The sequence below is a fragment of the Pipistrellus kuhlii genome, unplaced genomic scaffold, assembly GCF_014108245.1.
Source record: "Pipistrellus kuhlii isolate mPipKuh1 unplaced genomic scaffold, mPipKuh1.p scaffold_m20_p_2, whole genome shotgun sequence".
NCBI lineage: Eukaryota > Metazoa > Chordata > Mammalia > Chiroptera > Vespertilionidae > Pipistrellus > Pipistrellus kuhlii.
The window spans coordinates 60,934,820-60,957,545 of NW_023425515.1; the positions used below are offsets into that span (position 1 = coordinate 60,934,820).

General features: G+C 40.1%; 1 protein-coding gene across 1 annotated transcript in view; it reads right to left on the reverse strand.

The window, feature by feature from the left end:
- The window catches only part of PLCXD2 (phosphatidylinositol specific phospholipase C X domain containing 2), a 58,378-nt gene that overhangs the window by 11,878 nt on the left and 23,774 nt on the right, over positions 1-22,726 (reverse strand). The window contains exons 2-3 of the mRNA XM_036448416.2: positions 7,094-7,554; positions 2,780-3,021 (exon numbers count right to left, since the gene is read on the reverse strand). Coding sequence (XP_036304309.1) covers positions 2,780-3,021; positions 7,094-7,554 — 703 coding nt within the window. The remainder of the gene's footprint in view (positions 1-2,779; positions 3,022-7,093; positions 7,555-22,726) is intronic.

Genomic DNA, 22,726 nt, shown 5'->3' on the forward strand with positions numbered 1-22,726 from the left:
TAATTCTCTGCTGAGACTACCTCCTCTACATTTGTAAGACAATATGCCTCGTCATCTTCCTCTTGGCTAAGCTGATGGCCTGTGCCCAGGACCAGTCTGACATACTCCTGTGTGCCTTAGTTAGGACTGACTTTCCAGTGTCGCACTCAGGGGCAGGCTCTGGGCCAACTGCTTCTTTCCTAGGCTTGTCCCACAGCCCAGAGGAAATGCCAGCCACGGGTCGTGAAAGTGTTAGGGGACAAACGCGTGACCACAGCTGAACTTCTTCCTTCAGATGATGTGGGGCCTGGGAATGCAGGGTGTATCCCTGCAATATTCTTGTGACCAGATGGAGTGGAGATGCCCACGCATGTTTCTGCCTTGGAGACATCTGCTCGCCACCAGCAGGCAAGGGCTCTGGCATGCTAGGGTGCCTCGGCTTTGGGCACAGGCCGCCATCGTTAGCACTAAGTCACAGAGCCGTGTGCTTCATTTGCAGCCAGATTATAATCCTAGGAATTTATGAGTATGAAAGCATTGTGACTCTGTGGGTTGGTAGTTGTAACCAGTAAGATCTGACCAGATTTGGGTGCTAGTTAACACAATCACAGGCCAGGGGAGCAGAAAAGAACAACGGGACTCTGAAACATCTACATCAAGTCAGTGCTGAACACTGAAAAGGGCTACAGTCCAACAATACAAAGTCCCCAGTTGAGATGTGTTATTGCCTCTTACCAGTTACATAGGTCCTGGCCACGGAACCTTACTGAGCCCCATCTGAAATGGGGATGATCTTGTGCCCGACATTGTGCCCTCCTAGAGGCTGGTTGGATTTAATAATGAAACGAAGTCATCTGCAAGAGGGTATTGTATATTCAGACCACAGTATACAGATGTAACTTGTCCTTATTTTTAAATATGCCCTCTCCTCATTAATAGTGATATTCATGTTGTTTGATAGAAATTTGTATGTTTATTTGTTCTGATGGACTGTAAGTTCCACAAGGGCAGAGACTGCATTATTCATCTGGTATCTGTGGACCTAGCTACTCCTAGGTTCTCCGTCATTGTTAAACAAACAAACAAATAAATAAATAAGTAAGTAATGTTTGTCTACAAATTTACCAAAGGCATGGTGAAAATGGTATGAATACGTGAAAATTAATTATAGAAAAAGAAAGTTCATAGTTCTGGATCTTTCAGAGATATTCGCTGGTTTATAAAATGCTTTTCCAAATTCAGCTTAAGTAATTCAGTCCAGACTCAGTAGAGCCCCACAAAAAGAGGTTTCTGGTATTGACATGGCCATGTCACCAGGAGCTGCCACTGAGAAAGAGAAGTCCAGGTGTTCCTCGCTATCCACACTCGTGTCAGGTGAACTGCTGCCTGAAGGCATGCTACCCAGACTCAGAGCCAAATAGACAAATAGGAACATTCACTGTCTGAATTCTGATGCTCACCACCTGGAACTCAAGAACCAAAGTGATTTTTGCAAATATCCCTTGTAACCCAAGCAAGTTAGCTCCCTCAACTTGGATTGAAAAGGATAGCCTATATCCAAATATATTTATAACAGTCCCTTCATACATACACATATACATGTACATAGACATACACACATTCTATATAATAAAAGGCTAATATGCAAATTGTCCCCTTGACCAGGAGTTCAACCAGGACTTCAACCAGGGGGCAGAACTGGCCCCTCATTCCAGCCAGCCCCACCCCTGATCACCCTCCATTACCCCAATCAGGGGCAGGGCCAGCCAGCCAACCTTCCCCCCACCCCTCACAGCCCCCCATCCAGCCCCCTCCCCGCTGGTCTTTTATTGATTTCAGGGAGGAAGAGAAGAGGGAGAGACAGAAACATCAATGATGAGAAAGAATCATTGTTCAGCTTCTTCCTGCTTGCCCCCACTGGGAATTGTGTCTGTAACCCAGGGATGTGCCCTGATGAGGAATTGAACCATGACCTCCTGGTTGATAGGTGGATGCTCAACCACTGAACCACACCAGACAGACAGCATCTTTTTTCTTGACAATACTTACCATTTATTGGTGTCCAGCATAAAGAACATAATCTAATACAAAATTTCTGGAGATTCTCTTGCCTAATTGCAGTCAGGATTGAGTCTGCTCTATGGAAGTATTTAAAGCTATAGCATGGTGGGTGGCAGCATAAGCTGCTTTTTAGGACTCACTGTCACTGTGGAAGGGGAAGGACATCCCAAATCTTTGAAGGGTTATCTTTGGATCCCTAGCACCTAGCACAGAAGTCACATTTAATGCTTCATAAGCAAGTACTTAGGACAGCTAAGAGGACAGGGGCAAGCACAAGACACACCCCGAGCCAGAAGTGAACAGGCTGGTGTTGGCTTCAAAGGCTACACTTTAGCATCAAAATTTAGAGCGTATTTATGGTGAAATATGTACATTTTAATAAAGTATTTAGAGATCCTTTGGACTTAGTTAATGCAAGCTACCTCGAATGAACAGTTTTTTAAAATAATATATTTTCTCTTGCAGTATTTTAAATCTTCAAACTATATGGTTTTACTGCTATTTATTCAGAAGAGAATAAAAATACATTTAAAAAATAACTTTACTCTGGGGATGGAAGCAAATTCTTTTTTTTAAAATTTGTTTATTTTATTTATTTTTCTCTCTCATTTTTTTATTAAGGTATTATATGTGTACATACCTTACCAATCCCCCGCCCCCTCCACTCCCATACATGCCCGCCTTCCCCAGAGTTTTGCATCCATTGGTTATGCTTATATGCATGGAAGCAAATTCTTACCTGTGAACCAGTGTGTTCTTGAGGCCACCGACCAGGCCCCGGGCGATGGTCTTTGCTCTGGGGGTGAGAATCGCCTGAGAGACGTGGAAGGCGCCACGTGGGGCACGCTCACTCAGAGTGGTCTCCAAGAAGAGGATCAGCTTGCGCACACTGGTGGTATTTGCCCAGGGCGCCGGGATCTTCTTTCCAGGCCACAAGAAGGGGTATTGCTTGTAGAAGGGGCAGTGATAGAAAATTAGAACCTGAGATGTCCAAAACAGAAAAAGCAAAGCAAGCCATGAACAAACTGAATATCAACTCCTTGGCTTAACTCGAATTGCTAGGAGGAAAGGCAAACAAATATAAACACATGGAAATTCAAGGTTTATATAATATATATATATATATATATATATATATATATATATAAGCAAGGATTTAAGTATTTGCATAAGTCTCAGTTAAAGATTCATAACTTTATTTTTGTCAGCATTTTGAAAGTATGGTAAAACCCTGAACCCCTTCTCAGGCTATGATTTAAATAAACTCATAAAATAGGCAGGATTACAAAAGAAATCAATAAGATGGAAATAAAGCTATGAATATATTAGTTGAATTTGTAATAAACTGAAGTATGAGTTTCATAATAAATACATTAAAAATTATTTTATGGTAAGTATAAGGTCCATAATTTTGAATTAATGATGAGTATAATGATATTTGAAGATATTTGTAATAACTGATGTGTGATATGGTGATATGTGTGATTTCTATAGGAAGAAAGTCATAGTTACAGGGCCAATACTTCTGAGGGTGACTGCATCCCTAATCTATGGGCATACGCTTTTCAGTTAAATTCACAGACTTCTTATATTCCTCAGACCCAGGTGGAGAACCCCTGAAACTACAAGTTACGACTCAGAAGCTCATGAAATGGGCACAGAGCTTTTGGAGTTGAAATCAACACAATGAACTTGTGTGCTGACTTTCAACGGTGCGCGCTGATTCTGAATGAAATAACCCTTCCCAGGGGGAGCAGGAGGTACTCAAGGCAGGGAAGGAGTCTTCAGGGAGGCCTGGGTCTCCAGTGGGACCTCTCAGGATGGTGGTGATTTTGAAACAATTAGCAAGCCACATCGACAGCATTAATTAGTTTCTGAGACGCAGCTGAGGGACAGGGAGTTGCTATTTTGGTTGTCCCAATTCAGAGCTCTGCTGCTTAGGTTTCTAGAAGTAACATATTTTCCACCTGGAGGGAAGACAGCGTGCTGTTTATACTCCTTGGACTGCAATCCTCCAGTCGCTGGCCGGAGAGCATAATCCTCTAGGCACCCACACAGGACTCTGAATGTGTATTTTGTTTCCTGTGAGCCTTTATCTCTCACCCATGGTGCCTGGCTAACTGCTCCTGGGGGCTTCCAGTAGGAGTGCCAGGTCCAGAGCACTGAACGGACTGATGGTTGTTCTTGTTTGTAATGGTTTATGAGTAATGTCTGACTGACTGCTAATGCTGTCTGTGGTAAACAGGAGTGCTAATAAGGTTAATCACAGGCTCACTGTAAGCAGATTGTCTGGGAGATCGGGGAGGATTTCCTGCTGGCGGGGTCATTAGCTGGTTTGGAAGGCTGGGGTCTCCAGTGTCCCTGAGGGAGAAAAGCTGGCCCCTGGGATGGGCTTCGGGAGAGGCAGGCTGTGTAACCCTTGGACAGGGCCCTTCCGATCACTGACCAGGCTGCCTGCCCCTGGAAGAAATGCCAGGGAGTGAGAGGACAGTGCTGCTCTTTTCCTAACCTTGGAAAAGATGCAAAAAGTACAAATTACACGAAAGAGATTTTATGCCTTTCTTCAAGAATCTTCTTGAGTGATTTGATCCTAAAGGTTCAAGGAGAATTTCTTTCTTTTAATTTTAATTTCTTTATTGATTAAGGCATTACATAAGTGTTCTTAGCTCCCCATTAACCTCCCAACCCCCTTCTCCCACTCATGCTCTCACCCCCCTGTTGTCTGTGTCCATTGGTTAGGCCTATATGCATGCCGACAAGTCCTTTGATCTCTCCATCTTACCCCCACCCTCCCCTATCTTTCCTCTGAGGTTTAATGGTCTGATTGATGTTTCTCTGTCTATGGATCTGTTTTTGTTCATCAGTTTATATTGTTCATCATAATCCATAAATGAGTGGATCATGTGATATTTATCTTTCTCCAACTGGCTTATTTCACTTAGTATAATGCTCTCCAGTTCCTATTTACAGTAGGAGGAGGGACTAGCAAATCAACTTTTATTCTACAGATTTTCAGGGGCAGTAACTCTTGTCTAGGGCCTGTGTTTGCATCAGCCTCCCCACCTCACTCTGATGTATTTTTCTCTGAGATACTCTCTCCATCCAGCTCAGCAATTATATTCAGCTTTTCTCTTGAGATTCAGATTTAAAAATCCCATTTTCTTTGAGAATTATTCCTTCATTGACCTCCTCTTATTCTGATTGGTCCTTTCTGAGGCTCCTGGGATATGGATTTATACTATGTACTATTTTTTAATTGGTTGATTACAAAAAACCCCATTCTTCACATAGTACATTTGAAGCCATTTTATCTTGTAATTGTATATCGGTTATTTTGTATTTTGCTAGTGTTATGTATTCTTACTTTCTCAGTAAAATTCTAAATACTGCCAATCTGTAGATTAAATTTTCTAATTCATTATACCCTGAAAACCCATAGCCACTCATGTACAAATATATATCTGTGAGTGGTGATGTAACTGCTTTTGAGTAAATGAAATGTGACTGAATGGTGATACACTTCATGCTATTAAATTGTAGTAATGAAATACTGAGGGGCTTACATGCAAGGCAGCTCATTACATAATGAATATTTAAAGTTTAACCACCAGTAGGGTACTGCCCAGCAGGGAGGGATGGCTGATGGCTCTGCTTTTAAGGAGAGACCTGTCAGGGAAAACTTTGGAAAGGAAGGAGGACAGGGATAGCCTAGAATTCAAATTGACGACACTTTCCCTTTTCCTGAGATGTCACCCCAGGGTCTTTATGATTTTAGGGATATCTGTAGTGGAGGATACAGATTAGCCCATACTTAACAGCTCAGATAGATCATCGCTGTGTTGCTAGACAGTCACTGTCCGCCCCATTCATTACTTCTGAAGGCACCTGTTATTCCCACAGATTCTATAACAATTTAGTGTGTGTGGTGTGGCAACCCATCCAGAACACTATCTGTATTCACAATTTTAAAGCTATATTTATAACATGGTTCTTCCCACTCTCTGGCATTATATGGAATGTATTTATTATGCTTACTATCGATGCACTGTCTCCCTCCACCTGAATGAAAGTTCCATTAAGGGACAAAGATCTTTGTTTCATTTACTAATGTATCCCAAGTGCTTAGAATGGTGCTCACTTAGCATATACATGGCGCTCAAAAAGTGTTTGCAAGTGAATAATCTTTAATTGACTTTTAATTAGAAGCTCTTCTATAAGTTAAAAAATATCTGCCTCTTTAAGATATTTTGGTTAATGTATCTCTGAGCAAGTGAGCAATTATGAATCAAAAGTACTTTTTCCTTTTCTTTTTTCTTTTTAAAGAGAGTCTAAATTGGAAGCTGACCATTCCTGGAGCTCTTTTTCCCATGATCTACTATTTTTGGGGATAAGAGCAGAATATATCTGAGGCCCACATTCCTTTTCATGGGTATATCCCTCCTGGGTCTAGGTTTGGGGACTCTCCTCAGCATAAGTAACCTGGGGATTAGTCTCCAAGCCTGGATTCCTCTGATGGGCTCTTCCTTCCTTAGTTCTTTCCCACTGTGACCTAAATTCTGCGAAGATGGCCTTTTAAAATATTAACACACCCGAAATGATCACTTTGCATGCCTTTGTCAGCTGATGCTTTCACTTATCAATCAGTACTTGGCAGGGATGATCTGACATTGGGTTGAAGGCAGGATGGAATGGACTGCCCCTGAAGGGAAGCAGGGGGGTTAAAAGTGGGCTTTATGGGAGAAAGTAAAATGGTATGACCAACTGGTCCATTTCACAACTTTGCTTGGGCTGGTTATGGACAGGCCATTCAAAGTCAATTTAGATGCCACCAAGAGGTTGCCAAAAAGTTTTAAATATTTGGCAGGTGTTCATCCAGGTTAAGGGCATCCAGAGAAACCCTTGAAGCTGTCCTAGAGCCCAGAAGCTTGTGTGAATATCTTTAATATTCCAAACCATCTATGCATTCTAACTAAGACCCTGCAATGAGCCATTTTATAGCTGGCGATACAGAAGAGGCACAAACAGCCTTGTTCTCTCATCTCAGTTCTCCTACCTGGAACCTCTTCTCCCACAGGATCTGCAGGGTCAGACTCTCCACATTGCAGGCCAAGCACAGCTTGCTTCCAAAGACTTCCTGTATCCGGTGAACCAGATGTTTGTGATGGGCCTCATCCATGGCATAGAAGTGGTTGAAATCCAGGAAGACAATCTCTCGGGGGTGCTGTGTAAGAAACGAGTCAATCTCCATCAGCCCATCCCAGACCTTGATACCAAAAAGTCCGTGGATGAAGTAGATCTCCTGGTCGGTATCCCCTGGCTTGGAGGACACACGCAGGTCAAAGTAGCGGATCCCAGCTTCGAGCTGCTCTCGGAAGGTCAGGTTCTGAGTCACAGACCATTTCTTCATTAGCTTCTTCACCAAGGATATCCTGGCAAGGCGCATGATAGCTGGGGTTTGGTCAGGCCCCACTGGGGATTTCTCGTCGACCCAGTAGCTGAATGAATCATGGGAGCCTAGGCACACAAAGGAATAAAGGTGAGGAAAACAGTTGAGACTGGACCTGGCAAAAAATATGCCAATTGGTAGAAAAACAAACAAAAATTAGGAGACAAATGCACAGCAAAAAATTGTAAACAAATATCTGCAAAAAATGTTCGTGCTTGCTAGGAATGAAATAAGCACAAATGAAAGTCATGTTGCTTTAGCAGCTTATTAAGCCTTAGGTAAAACTATAATCCTCATATATTGCTAGTGTAAGATAAATTAATAAACAACCTTTTGGAAAGCTATTTAGAAATATGCTTGGAAAGAGGAGCTTGAAAATAATCATAGTATTTGATCTAGTAATTTCATTTCAGGGGAACTACTTTGAGGAAATAAACTAATTTTGGAAAAAAACAAATGTGTGCTGGAGAATGTTCATAACAGAGACAAACTGGAGGTGGCTTGAGTGTCCCTCATAGAGGAGTGCTTAATGGTGGCATACCGACTTTATTCACGCAGCCGTTGAAACAGTGCGTGTGAAAACTCCATGTCCATTTCAGTAATGCTGGGCTAGGCTCTAAATTCTAGGAAAGGCAGAATTATTTTTTTTAATTCTGACTATTTTTTTTAATATATTTTATTGATTTTGTACAGAGAGGAAGGGAGAGAGATAGAGAGTTAGAAACATCGATGAGAGAGTCATCCATCAGCTGCCTCTTGCACATCCCCTACTGGGGATATGCCCGCAACCAAGGTACATGCCCTTGACCGGAATCGAACCCGGGTCCCTTCAGTCCCCAAGCCGACGCTCTATCCATTGAGCCAAACCGGTCCCGGCTAATTCTGACTATTTTTTTTATGCTTTTGTAAATACTATTTTGTAAATACTGTAAAATGAGTCTATAGGAGACATCTTATCGAGGCTGCAGTGGTAGCAGCTGCTCTTCAAGTTCACTATGCCACTCAAGGACAACAACACGAAGAAAGATATTGAAAAGTTATCAAAGAAGGACAAAGACCCAGTGAACAAATCTGGGGGCAAGAACAAAAGAAGACGTGGTCGAAAGGCAAAGTTCGGGACAAGCTCAATAACCTAGTCTTGTTTGACCAAGCAACCGATGACAAACTCTGTAAGGAAGTTCCAACTATAAGCTTATAACCAGCTGCTGTCTCTGAGAGACTGCTTATCTGTGGTGCCTTGGCCAGGGCAGCCCTCCAGGAGCTCCATAGTAAAGGACTTATAAACTAAGTCCTTTGCAAAGCACAGAACTCAAGTAATTTACACCAGAAACGACAAGGGTGCGTATGTCCTAGATGTTGGTGAAGATGCATGAACAACAGGTTCTACTAGCTATACATTTTGAGGAATAAAACTTTATTAAATCAAAAAGAACATACGAATGATTTCTTGACAGATGAGATAAACATTCTGCAAAGTTCAACATGGGTTAGTTATATGGCTTCATTTCAACTCATCTATTGATGAGCTGGATCTGCTACTAAATGATCAGAGGCATGTTCCCATTCTCTGCCTGGGATGATCTTTTTGTTATAAAGTATAAATGATCATGATAGACACATTTCTAACTTTAGTGAGGAAATATTTCTAAGGTGAAAATTATCTTTAACAAATTAAAATGCTTACTTCACACTTACGTTATTGGTTTTACTAAACTTCAAAGTATGCATTTCATATATAATATGTAGAACTTGCCCTGACCACTTTTGCTCAGTGGTTAGAGTGCCAGCCTGTGGACCGAAGGGTAGTAGGTTCATTTCCTGGTCCCAGAGGCACATATGGGAGGCAACCAATTGATGTGTCTCTCTTACATAGATGTTGCTCTCTTTTTCTCTTTCCTCCTTCTCTTCCCCCCCCCTGCCCCCCCCCCCAAAAAAAAATATAGAGAGAGAGAGAACTTTACAAAACTTTACTGTTTTCTGCTTTATTATTGCCATTTTCTTAAAAATAAATCATTTTGGGATGGCTTTATCTTCTATTATTTTATCTTCTCAGAAATAAAGTGAAAAAGGAAAAAGAAAGGTGGTAAGCAATGCTTTATTTTTATGTAGTCTCTGGAACATGGAGAATACCCAGTAACTATTAAGAAAAAATATATTTACCAATCATTAGGCAAAACCAATTTTGCAAGCAACAAAATTACTAGCATATTTCAGGTAAAAAAAATGCTGTTACTACTAGAAATGTGGAGCAAGCCCCCCCCCCGGATTTCCCATATTGGTCATTTCTGTTAATGACACTCGCTGGATACCTGCCTAATGCTCTGCTTCCTTTGACTGTTCTTTGGCTATATAAAAACAGGAAATCTTTATACCTCCTCATTGAGAGATTTATTATGAATACATTACATATGCTTAGTGAACAGCCCACTTTCTCTTCTCTTTAAAATCATCTTAGCAGGCCAACTGTTCAGGACTGTGTGCAATGTAGTGCGAGGGAGGGTAACAGGGAACAGCCATTATCCAAGTGAGGGAGGAGAGACAGATCCCCCCTGGAATTGCCTTGTTGCTGCTGAGCCCAGTTTTGTTTCCAGAGGGAGATGTGCTAACAACCTCCAACACTGTTCTCCTAAGCTGAGGATTATGCAGCAATGTGACAGCGATGTGGCCTCGGGGACCACTTCTGTATACACAGGGATACACACGGTGCCCAGACTGTCCCACAGAGGACCGGGCGGGGGGCTGCATATGTACTGGGAACACAGAGTCTCTCTTTATGTCTCTGCTCCTTTTCCCATTTCCTCTCTTCCTTTCTGTCATCCTGTGTCCAGAGCCACCCGCTCCCTCCCCTTGACAGGAAAGGACAGGACAATGGAGCAGATTGTTTGCTGCATGTTTTATGGTAGTTGTCCGTCCCAGGCCCACAGCCGACAAAACCAGCCATCAACTTTAACTAATGCCAACGCTTTTGCCTCTCTACTTATTTTCCCCCACAGGTAGATTTTTGCCTCACATAGAGTGAGTGAAATAAATTGGTACTTAACTCTATTCAACTATTTCTTTTTTTGAAAAACAGGATAAAAATGTCTTCCCCCCTCCTGTACATGGAATATTTACAAGGTACGCAATCTGCAGATCGACTTGATGAAAAAGCTAAGAACCATATGATTTCACTCATATGTAGGATATAAAACTGAAACTGTGAACACAAACAGCAGTGTGGTAGTTGCCAGAGGAAATGGGGTGGGGAGTGAAGGAGGTTCTAACATATGGTAATGATAAAAGATCTGACTTTGGGTGGTGGGCACACAGTGCAATATACAGATCTTGTAACATACAAATCCATATCTGAAACATATCTATATATATAAAAGCCAAGCTACCAGAACAACGGAAACAACAAGAGCGACTGGTCGCTTTGACATGCACTGCAGGGGCCAACTGGCCAGATTGGGGCCCCGATTGCCCCCCCAACTCCTCTCGGTCCCTCCGCTAGCTGGCCTGGCCCCCAATTGGCCCCCTCACCCTGATTGCAGGTGGGGACGATGGTCAATGGCCTGCAGCCCTTCCCCCCTACCAGCCCAGCCTGATAGAATTTGTGCACAGGGCCTCTAGTATGATCATATAACCAATGTCACCCCAATAAATTTAACAAAAAGAGAATGTCTATAGCAAGGGTTCCTTTTCTGTCTATAATCTGTGGATTCAATTCATGCATTCCCCCGAAGAGGAAAAGAAAAAAGCCCGCTCCACAGGTCTTCCTTTATTCTCTAAGAGATGGCTGCCTAGGTTGTTAGAGGGGCAGCTTCATGATTTCTCATTTGTTTTCTGAAAAGGTTAGAAAACAGCTAAGGACCTCTTTCTGCTGTGATTTCTGCCACAGGGATGCCTATCCATCTTCACTCCTCCCTCTCTATGGCTCCTTTATCTCTGTCTGTAGTAGATTTATGTGGTGCCCTTCATCTTAAGAACAGAACAAAGCACTTTCCCATACATGGCTTACTCCTTCAGGAGTGTCTTCTCTTCCTCACTGTCAGATTCTTGAAGGCCAATCCTGCTGCTTGGTCTCCTATGATCCCGTCCTCCCATACCGTGTTTCCCCGAAAATAAGACATCCTTCGAAAATAAGACCTACTTACAGGTTTCCTTCTGAGTGAAATATAAGGGATCCCCCGAAAATAAGGCCACCCCTAGGCTCTGTCTCAGAATGCTATTGCTAAACATGAGAGATTTGGTCCACTGATTCTGAAAGAAATGGAGTCACAAGAAATTCACCAGGAAATTCAGGAATTGGATTTTTATGATGATGTTCCAGAAGATGATGACATGATTGTCATTGAATAAATGAGTAAATTCTTGATACTGTAGGATTCACAGTTTGTCTGGTTTGTGTTGACAACTACCGTACTGTATACAGGTAATAAATTTCCTTTATTTTCATTTAACAATAAATATGTACCGTATTCTTCTTCATGGAAAAATAAGACATCCCCTGAAAATAAGACCTAGCGCATCTTTGGGAGCAAAAATTAATATAAGACACTGTCTTATTTTTGGGGAAACAGGGTAGAAGGATAGGCCACCTCTTATCCTTCTATTGCTACCTTTGATCTTTATAACCTTCAAATCAACAACTCCAAATAAGCTTTATTCTTGCTGGCTTCTCTGAGAGTTTGCTAAGTCAGCTTTTTTTTCTGCAAGATTCTGTTCCCTTGTCTTCCATGATGCATAATTTAAGGCATTCCCATCCTCCTGTCATTACTCTCTTTCTGTCTCCTTTGCTGCTTCCTTATCTTCCTTCTTGTCTCCAAAATTAAATGCATTCCAAGGATCCCTGTTATCTGCCTTTCCCCACCTTTTCATTCACTCCCCAAGTTTACACAGTTCCGTTGTACAGATGACACCAAAAGCCTCATCTCTAGCCTCGTTTCCTCTAAGTTCCACATTTGCTTCCAATTTCCTGCTATGGTCTTCCACCTGATGGCCTCCTCACACAATAAATTACACATTTTGAAAGCCCTGCCACTCAGGCTGTCCCTCCCCTCACTGTCAAGTGCCTCACCTGAATTTCTGCTAATACTTAACTGAGTCACTCAGATTGAAATGTTGGATTCAATTTAAATTCTTCCTTCTCTCTCATCCTGTGCATCCAATCAGTTACCAAAACTTTGCATTGTACTCTTACAAAATACATCAAACCTGTCTCTTCCTTTAAACTTCAATTGCCACCCTCTTGTTCACACATTCATTACCAGGACATAATCAGGACCGAAAGAACCCTGATTTTATCTTTTCACTCCAGCCTCAATTCATTCATATCCAAAAGTTACATCATCTCAAGATACTTCTGATTATGTCATTTTCATCCTCTCCCTCCCAAACTAGTTTAGGTCTCTTCGATGTGGTTCCAGTGCATTGTTTCAGACTCCTTTCTCTCAAGGCCCATTCACGGAGACAGGCATATGCTGGTGTGCAATATACAGTATACTGATAGGCAGGCTACTTCTTGGACTCTGTCCCCTTTTCTTTCACTGACTTCCATAAATATTCTCCTATCCCAACTCTGTCCACATCTCTCCCGAGGATTTATAATCCGTATCAAGACAGTTGCTTACTGCGCCTGTTTTCTCATATGTAAAATGAGCTCAATAGTGCCTACTCAAAAATTGTGAGAATTAGAATGTATGCAAAGTGCTTGGGACAATACTGACACACAGTAAGCACTGAACTATTGCTACTGTTATTTTTGGTCATCTGTTAGTTAGAAACTAGAGGGAGGATGGATGATTGACTGAAATCCTTATCTTAAATACTTAGGGTCTGAAGGATTTTCTCTCTTGAAGTACTGGTTGATAAGACATGGGAATGACCACTTAGCCTCTACTGTGTTGACTGTAGCTGCCATTCACTCTTCATCATCATAGCCTGACCTTTATCATCACCCACTTCTAAAACCTGAACATTCAATTTTCTACTTTCTGATCACAACTTACTTTTCTTCTGCCTCATTATGACTTGATGCCTATTTTCCCCTGATCTGAGAGCCCAGGTTGTTGTCATTTGTCACTTGTACCTACAGAATTGCCAATATTAAAACTGTTAGGATCACTGTCGAGGTCTGTTGTCTGTCTATACATTCAGGCATGCACACAGCCCCCAAATGTACATGGGAATATTAACATGATACTTTCAACAGACTTTTTAACTAAAAGCAAATGTTTTCTCTTCTCCATTATTTCTCATTTGTAGAGTAGACTCAATAGGCACATACCTTGGTTGCAGGCTCCCAGCCCTGGTCAGAGGCAACCAATTTATGTGTCTTTCTCACTGTTTCTCTCTCTCTCCCTCTCTTCCTTCCACTCTCTCTAAAAACCAATGGAAAAATATGCTTGGGTGAGGATTAAAAATAGACAAGAAATAAATAAAACAAAAATAATTCAAACCACATGTCCTGAAATAATGGATTATATTACCATACAATAGTATGTCAGATTATGTGGTGATCATACTTATAGCTTTGGAGGGAAGAATGAAACAAGAGTTAAGTGAAGAATAAATATGAGAAAGTCAGAGAAACTTCATCACACCTCTGGGTGGCATCAGGAAGGCTGGGATGATGACTCTGGGTCAAAGAACCCCTGATCCCACATATTTAAGAAGATCTCTCTTTCACCTCCCTTAGGTACTACTCTGTTTTGGGGGAGCCCTTCTAACTCTGAAGCTCATTAGCCCCCTGGAAGTCCATTCACTTACGTCCACCACCAACCCTGTGTTTATTCAACCATTTGAAGGCTCAGTGCCTCTAGGTTGTGTATTCTCAATGAGGTGACAAAAATTGGTTCTTAGGGGATGAAAAAAATCTTATTCTTTTTATGTATAAAATGCACACACATAGACATATATAGATATATATACACACACAGGATGGGACAAAAGTAAGTTTATAGTTGTTCCTATGGAAAATAATACAATAATTAATAAGTAATACAAGAATAAACTGAGTTTCCCTTACAACTGTAAACCTACTTTTGTTCCACCCCCATAGTAAATTGGCTAAAAAATATTCCCTAATGAGGTGATAAAGAACTCCCGGTGGCAGAGCGCGACATGGTGGCGGCGGGCAGGGGGAGTGCAGGCAGCCATGACAGCCTCTGTAAAGAAACAGGAAAAAATACTGAGAATATTACTCTATACTGAGTTCCCTGGTAGCCAAATGGATGTCTGATTTGTCAACTCAGATAAGCACCTGGAACAGTTCCTGGCCAACAGAATGAGCTCAAGCATATTGTTATTAATATGATTTCATATTGTTATTAATATGATTTCATTATTAAAAATGTACCATCTACTTGGATGCTACTATCTGAGAAACAAATAATTATGGTTTTTTAATAATGTTGTGAAACCTCAAATATTTATATTCAGGTATAAGCTGTAGCAGTTAATAGGAAAAAATGAAGTCTGCAATTTAAGTGAGTTATTTTAGATTATCACCAGAATTAATATCAAAAGGAGAAAATTCAGAACATAGTATTATACAACTTGTATAAATTATCATTAAAAGCAAAATTATAAATTACTTCTAGTCTGCACCTATGTCAATAATTTAGGAGTAAATAAATATAGTAATTATATGATTTGAAAGGTTAGGAAAGAAAGTTCCAAGAATGTCCTTACGTTTTTATTTTTTAAATCAAAGAATTAGACATCTTCATGTGACTTATAAGAAAATCAAATGCACAAAAATAAATCCAATCTACTGCTAAAAGCATGTTGCATATTTTTGGAAATTGAAAAGCTATTATCCATTATTTAAAATAGAAAAAAAACCCATAGTAATGCCTTCCCAACCCATAAAAAAGCTATTAGTTTTCATAAATATCACTAAAGCACTCAAATCCACTAAGAAACTTTCCAAAATATAAAGTATTTTAAACTCCAAAACCCAGACTGACTCAACAATATGTTTGGACATTTCTTATGTATTTTCCCTACATGTTAAAAATATTAATGCATAGTTCTTAGGGATATAAACATGGCCAGATTTGTGTTAGTTTACCTTTCTCAATTTGTGGAGGCAGGCAAAGACAGATCTCAGGGTGCTTTGGTATTTGTGATTACCTGCCCGTGAACCTGGTGCTTGTGAAAGCCAGCCTCAGTGTGCAGTTTAGTCCTTCCTGCACACACCCATGCCCAGCAGAGCCAGCCACAAACTGTAGCTCACTTTGTAACTCCAAAGAGGTTCCCTAGGGCTAGGAACAGGCAGCATCCGATATTGGCTTGCATCAGAGTACCTCTCAAGGGGACCCAGAACCAACATATTTAGTGGCCAGCTTCAGACAACATCAGAGCAAGATCTAGATAGTTTCACAAGCAACATATCCAAAGGGAGATCTTGGAAAGCATGAGAAACCACTGAGGCAAACTCAGCTTTGTGTGGTCAGTACCTGCATAGCAACTTGTACACTGTGGTCAGTGTTGATGCTCATAGGCAGCCAGCCTGAGAGTTGACCCCACACACGAATGGGCCAATAGCAATAAAGACTCAATTACAACAGGAAGGCCCACATAACACACACAGGGTATATTCCTGGAGCACCCAGATGAGGTGTTCAAAGAGACAACATCACTGGGTCCACACGGGACACCTACCACATAAAGCCACTGTACTAAGACTGGTCTACTAGTCACAGTAGACCTACCTAATACATAAACACAACACAAAGAGGCAGCCAAAATAAAGAGACAAAGAAATATGCCCTAAATAATGAACAACAACAACAACAAAAACAAACAGGAGAAATCTTTAGAAAAAAAGCTAAATGAAATGCAATTAGCCAGATATAGAGTTTAAAAATGGTTATAATCATGCTCAAGAAACTTAGTGAGAACTTCAACAAAGACATAACAAGCACAAAAAAGAACAAAGAAATGTAAAAAGAACCAGTCAGATATGAAGACTACAATATCTGAAATGAAAAATACACTAGAAAGAATAAACAGTAGTTTGAAGCAGGATCAAATCAGCCATTTGAAGGCAAGATAACAAAAGATACATAATCAGAATAGTAAAAAAAAAAAAAAAAGATTTAAAAAAATTACAAGAGTTTAAGGGACCTTTGGGACAACATGAAACATAACTACATCTGCAACATAGAGGTACCAGAAAGAGAAGAGAGAAAGCAGAGGATCAAAAACCTATTTGAAGAAATAATGACTAAAAACTTCCTTAATCTGTTCAAAGCAAAAGGTACACAAATTCAGGAAACACAGAGTCCCAAATAGGATGAACCCACCCTGGCCAGTTTTGCTCAGTGGTTAGAGTGTTGGCTCACAGACTAAAAGGTTGTGGGTTAGATTCCAAGGTGCATGCGGGAGGCAACCAGTTGATATGTCTTTCTTATATTGATGTTTCTCTCTACCTCCTCCCCTTTTTCCTTCCTTCCGCTCTCTCTAAAGATTAATGGAAAAAATATCCTTGAGTGAGAATTAAAAACAAACAAACAAAAAGAATATGAACCCAAAGAGGCCCATACCAGGACACATGATAACTAAAACGACAAAGGTTAAGGACAAAAAGAGAATCTTAAAATCAGCAAGAGAAAGACAGTTAGTTACTTAAAAGAAAGCTCCCAAGGACTGTCAGCAGATTTCTCAACTGAAACATTTCAAGCCAGAAAGGATTAGCATGAAATAGACAAAGTGATGAAAACCAAGTACCTACAACCAAGATTAATCTACCCAGCAAGACTATCATTTAAAAAGCTTCCCAGATAAAAAAGAGCTAAGTAGTTCATTACCATACAATCACTATTACAAGAAATATTAAAGAGCCTTCTTAAAAAAGAAGAAAACTTAAGGAACACAATTATAAAGAATAAAATGTCAATAAATACATACCCATCAATAATCACTTTAAAAGGAAATCACTTAAATGCTCCAGTCAAAAGATATAGGGGTAGCAGAATGGGTAAGAAGACAAAACCCACATATATGCTGCTTACACCTCAGATGGAAAGATACACATAGACAAAAAGTAAAGGGATGGAAAATGATATTTCATTCAAATAAAAATGAATAAAAAGCTGGGGTAGCAATACTTATATCTCACAAAAGAGACTTAAAACAATTATAATAATGAGACAAAGGATACTATATAATGCAAAAGAGCATATAACCTTTATAAACATTTATTCACCCAAGATAGAAGCACCTAAATATATAAAGCAAAATTTGGTAAACACAAAGGGAGAGATCAACAGTAATATAGTTATTGTAGGGGATTTTAGCACCCCATTGATATCAATGGATAGGCCTTCCAGGCAGAAAAGTCTACAAGATAACAACTGTTTTAAATGATACACTAAATCAGATGTATTTAATTAATATCTTAAAAGCATTTCACTGAAAAGCAACAGAATATACATTCTTTTCAAATGTACATGGAACATTTTATAGGATAGTCCACATGTTAGAACACAAAACAAGTCTCAGTAAATTTTCTTAAGATGTTTTTGATTTTTAGAGAAAGAGGAAGAGAGAGGGAAACATCGATGAACCATTACCTAGAGAGATAGAAATATCTGATGAGAATCATCATCTATCAGCTGCCTCTTCATGTCCTCTACTGAGGATTGAGCCCACAACCTGGGCATATGCCCTGACCAGGAATCAAACTGGTGATCTCTTGGTTCCTATGCTGATGCTCAACCATTGAGCCATTTCAGCCAGGCAAGTCTCAGTAAATTTAAAAGGATTGGAATCATATCAAGTACCTTCTCCAACCACAATGGTATGAACTAGAAATCAATTACAAGAAAAAACAAAACTAAACTAAAAAATGCACAAGGGTAAATAACATACTACTAAACAATGAATGGGTTAACAAAAAGATCAAGAAAGAAATAAAAAGATACCATGAGACAAATGAAAATGAGAACACCACAACCCCAAATCTATGGGACACAGCAAATGCAGCCCTAAGAGGAAAATTCATAGCACTACAGGCCTACCTCAATCAATAAGAAAAATATCAAATAAACAATCTAACTTTATACTTAAAGTACCTAGTAAAAGAACAGCTATCACTGCCCAAAATGAGTAGAAGGAAGAAAATTCCACATTTTCCCATGTATAAGATGCTATTTTTTTTTTTCTAAAATTGTTAGACTGAAAATTGTTAAACTAAATGGGCAGTAGGTTATCCCTTGAGGGGTCCCAGATTGGAGAGGGTGCAGGCTGGGCTGAGGGACAACCTCTCCCCTTCCCCTGTGCAGGAATTTTGTGCATCAGGACTTTAGTATATTATAAAACCTATATGCTAAAAAATAGGACAATCTGAAAAAATAGATAATATTTTAAAAACATACATTCTTCTTTTTACTAATTTACTGATTTGAGAGATAGATAGATATATAGATAGATAATAGATGATAGATAGATAGAGACATCTATTGTTGTTCCACTTGTTTTATGCATTCATTGGTTATTTCCTGTATGTGCCCTGACCAGGGATCAAACTCACAACCTTGGTATACTGGGACAATGCTCTAACCAACTGAACTGCCTGACCAGGGTCACTAACTTCTTTTCTAAACCAAGAAAAAACAGAAAATCTGAACATACTGATTAGAATGAATGAAACTGAAGCAATAATAATAAATAAATAAAAACTTCCAACAAATGAAAGTTCTGGTCTAGATAGCTTCACAGGTGAGTTTTAATAAACATTGAAAGAACTAGCAACACCTATCTTCTTCATACTATTCCAAAAATTTCAAGATGAGGGAAAACTACAAAGCTCATTTTATGAGGCTAGCATTATCCAAATTCCAAAACTAGATAAGAAAGGGAAAGGAAGAAAATTTTAAGCCAATATACCTGTTGAACACAGATGCTAAAATCTTCAACAAAATATTAGGAAACCAGATCCAGTAATGCATTGAAAACATTATGCACCATGATCAAATGGGCTTTTTTCTAACAATGTAAGGTTAATGTATTTGCAAATTAATAATCATGATACACCACATAAAAAATGAAGAAAAATCATATGATCAAATCAATAGATGCCGAAAAAGCATTTAATAAAATCCAGCACCCATTTATGATAAAAACTCTCAAGGGACAAAAAAAAAAAAAAAAAAAAAAAAGTGAAAGTCATGAACAAGACAGGGATGTTCATTTTCACCATTTTATTTAACATAGTACTGGAAATCTTACCCATTGCAATTAGACAAAAGAAAGAAATAAAAGGCATAAAAAAAAAACCTCACCTTGAAATAAACTCAATCAAGTATGTAAAAGGTCTGTACTCAGAAAAGTACAAGAAACTAAAGAAAGAAATTGAAGAAGATATAAGTAAGTGGAAGCATATACCATGTTCATGGATAGGATGAATTAACATCAATAAAATGTCCATACTATCCAAAGCAATCTGCAGATTCAATGCAATTCCTATCTAGATATCAATAGTGTATTTCAGAAAACTAGCATAAATATTCAAAAAAATTTATAAGGAACCACAAAATACCCTGAAATAGGCACACGAATCTTGAAAAAGGATGACAAAATTGGAGAAATCATGCTACCTGATATCAAAGTATACTACAAGGCCATAGTAATCAAAACATCATGGCCCTGGCATAAAAGTAGACATATAGATCAATGGAAAAGAATAGAAAGCCCAGAAATAAACCTACATCCTTTTGCTCAATTAATATTTGACAAAGGAGGCAAAAACATACAATGGGATAAAAATTCAATAAATGGTGTTGGGAAAATTGGACAGATACTTGCAAAAAATGAAATTAGACCACCTTCTACACTATACACAATAATAAACTCAGAGTGGATTAAAGACTTAAATATAAGACTAGAAGAAAACATAAAAAGTACAATATGGGAGGGCTGGTTGAAAAAGGTAAAAGGATTAAGGACAAAATAAAAACCCCTAATAGACACAGACAGCAGTATGGTGATTACCAGAGGGAAGGAGGGTTGGGGGGAAGGTAGAGGAGGGTAACCCGAGAGGATAAATGGTGAGGGAAGGAGACTTGATTTGGGGTGGTGAACACATACCACAATATTCATATAATGTATTATAGAATTGTACACCTGAAACTTATATAAATGTATTAACCAATGTCACCCTAATAAATTCAATACACATCTAAAAAACAATCTCTGGATACTTTTCCAAGGTTTTTGGGACACCATGACTTTCTTTTAGAAATGACCAAAAACATATGTCTAAACATGTTAGAGGGTTTCTCAACAAGATCACATTTCTGGAAGAAGAGCCATTTAGGTAGGAGATGCTTATTTACTCAGCACCAGTGTCCACTCTCAGACTCAGACAGTGATGAGGAATATCCAGGGACACCTCCCTGGCCCTTCAGAGAGCCATGGGCTTCAGATCCCCTGCTTATCAGCTCTCACTTCCTACGGAGGCCATCACCAGCTCATCTTCCTCCCTGGCTCATGCCAACCAGCTCCGGCAGGACTGTGGCTCCCAGGGACAGCCATGCTGAGAGGCCCACCAGCAGAGCAGCAGCTGAGGGACCAATTTAAAAGGGATGTTGGGCTAAACTGCACATTTGGTGTCAACTGATGTCAGCTTTCACCAGTGTCTCCTTAAAAAATAGGCAAGATGGGGGTGGGGGGTGGGGGGAAGCTCCCTTTAGAGCACACAATAAACTCTTTATATTGAATATAAACACATGGTAAGGAAAAAAAATTATTTTTAGTCCACATCATCCTCTAAGTGGAGTGGATCCTGATAACTGTGATATCTTTTGTTTACTAAGCACAAACTGAAATATTCATTTTTGGCATTAATGGCTTTTCAACATACTTGAAGCAGTATTAAGCACTGGGTGGGGCTGTGCAATTTTGAACAGAGAATCTTGGAAAAACCCAAAGCACTCTGCCGAGGAAAGGGCAAGAGATGGGGAACTGGAAGGGTAAAGAAAGGGAATCACAGGGCCTGCAGGGCTGAGAGAGATCTGGGAGAGGAGACAAACCAAGGTGGGGAATTTTCAAAGAGGTGGCCCAATTTCACTTCTGTAATTCTCTCTAAATCATGCACAACTATTTTTAAAGTGACAGTTTGAAGTGATGCCATAATATTAACTTGTCCAAGGCCAACAGGTGTCTAGTTCCAACCTGTTTTCAGGCTCCACCACACCAGGGGCCTCCTCCGCTGGACTCCCCACCTGCTTGTCTCTCCTCACCCAGTGACCGGACCAGAGTCAGAGGCCGGGGCAGACCTAGCTGAGAATGGGGTGTGGTGGCACCACATAAAGGAGAAGGTGGAAAAGTACAAGAGAAGGCTTCTCTCTGAATGGAGGTAGACTTTAAAAAGATCTCTTTAAGTAAAACCTTTTTCTTTTAACTCCACCACAGTGCTAGTAATACATTGAGTGGCCAGATTATTATGATCTCTGAATGCATAATAATCTGGTTACTCAGTATAAATATATTAGAGGCCTGGTGCATGAATTCGTGCATGGGTGGGGTCAGGCCAGCCTGGCCAAGGGGAGGGGATATGGGAGGTTGTATGGCCTGCCTGCTGGTCGAACTCCTAGTCAAGGGGACAATTTGCATATTAGCCTTTTATTATATAGGATATACACTGAGTGGTCAGATTATTATGCATTCAGGGATCATGATAATCCAGACACTCAGTGTATAAGCACCAGCCAATAAGCAAGATATATAGATTTTATTAGCGTTATTCTAAGGAGAAAAAAAGAATATAGAGGGACAAAAGCATAAAGCAGAAAATGAGACAAACACCAAGAATAGAGCGTTTCTACACATAGAGGTAACTACAGTAGCCAGAAAATGTCTGGTTCAGTTAAGCCGCACAAATAGGAGACTTCTGAGTATAGGCAGGGAATGGAATATCTTTTCATTAGTTGACTAGAGACTTATGGCCACAAAGAGTCCAGTTCAAGCCTCACATGAATGGACAGGCTTGCCATGGTGCCGGATGCAGCCTTCGACTCTACACCTGGTCCATCACTGTGGCCCACGCTGCGGGCTGTGGCCCTTCTGGTGTGGCCCCACTGTGCTCAGAAGCTCCAGCTCTGTTCCTCTGCCACACTGGATGAGGCTGACAATGAACTTTCCATAAATAACAAACGCCTGGGCTGCATGTGCTGCGTGTGCCGAATGTAAAGGTAACACAAGGATTCCCAGAAAGGGTGAGCGACCCCAGGAGCGAGGCTTGCAAACGCA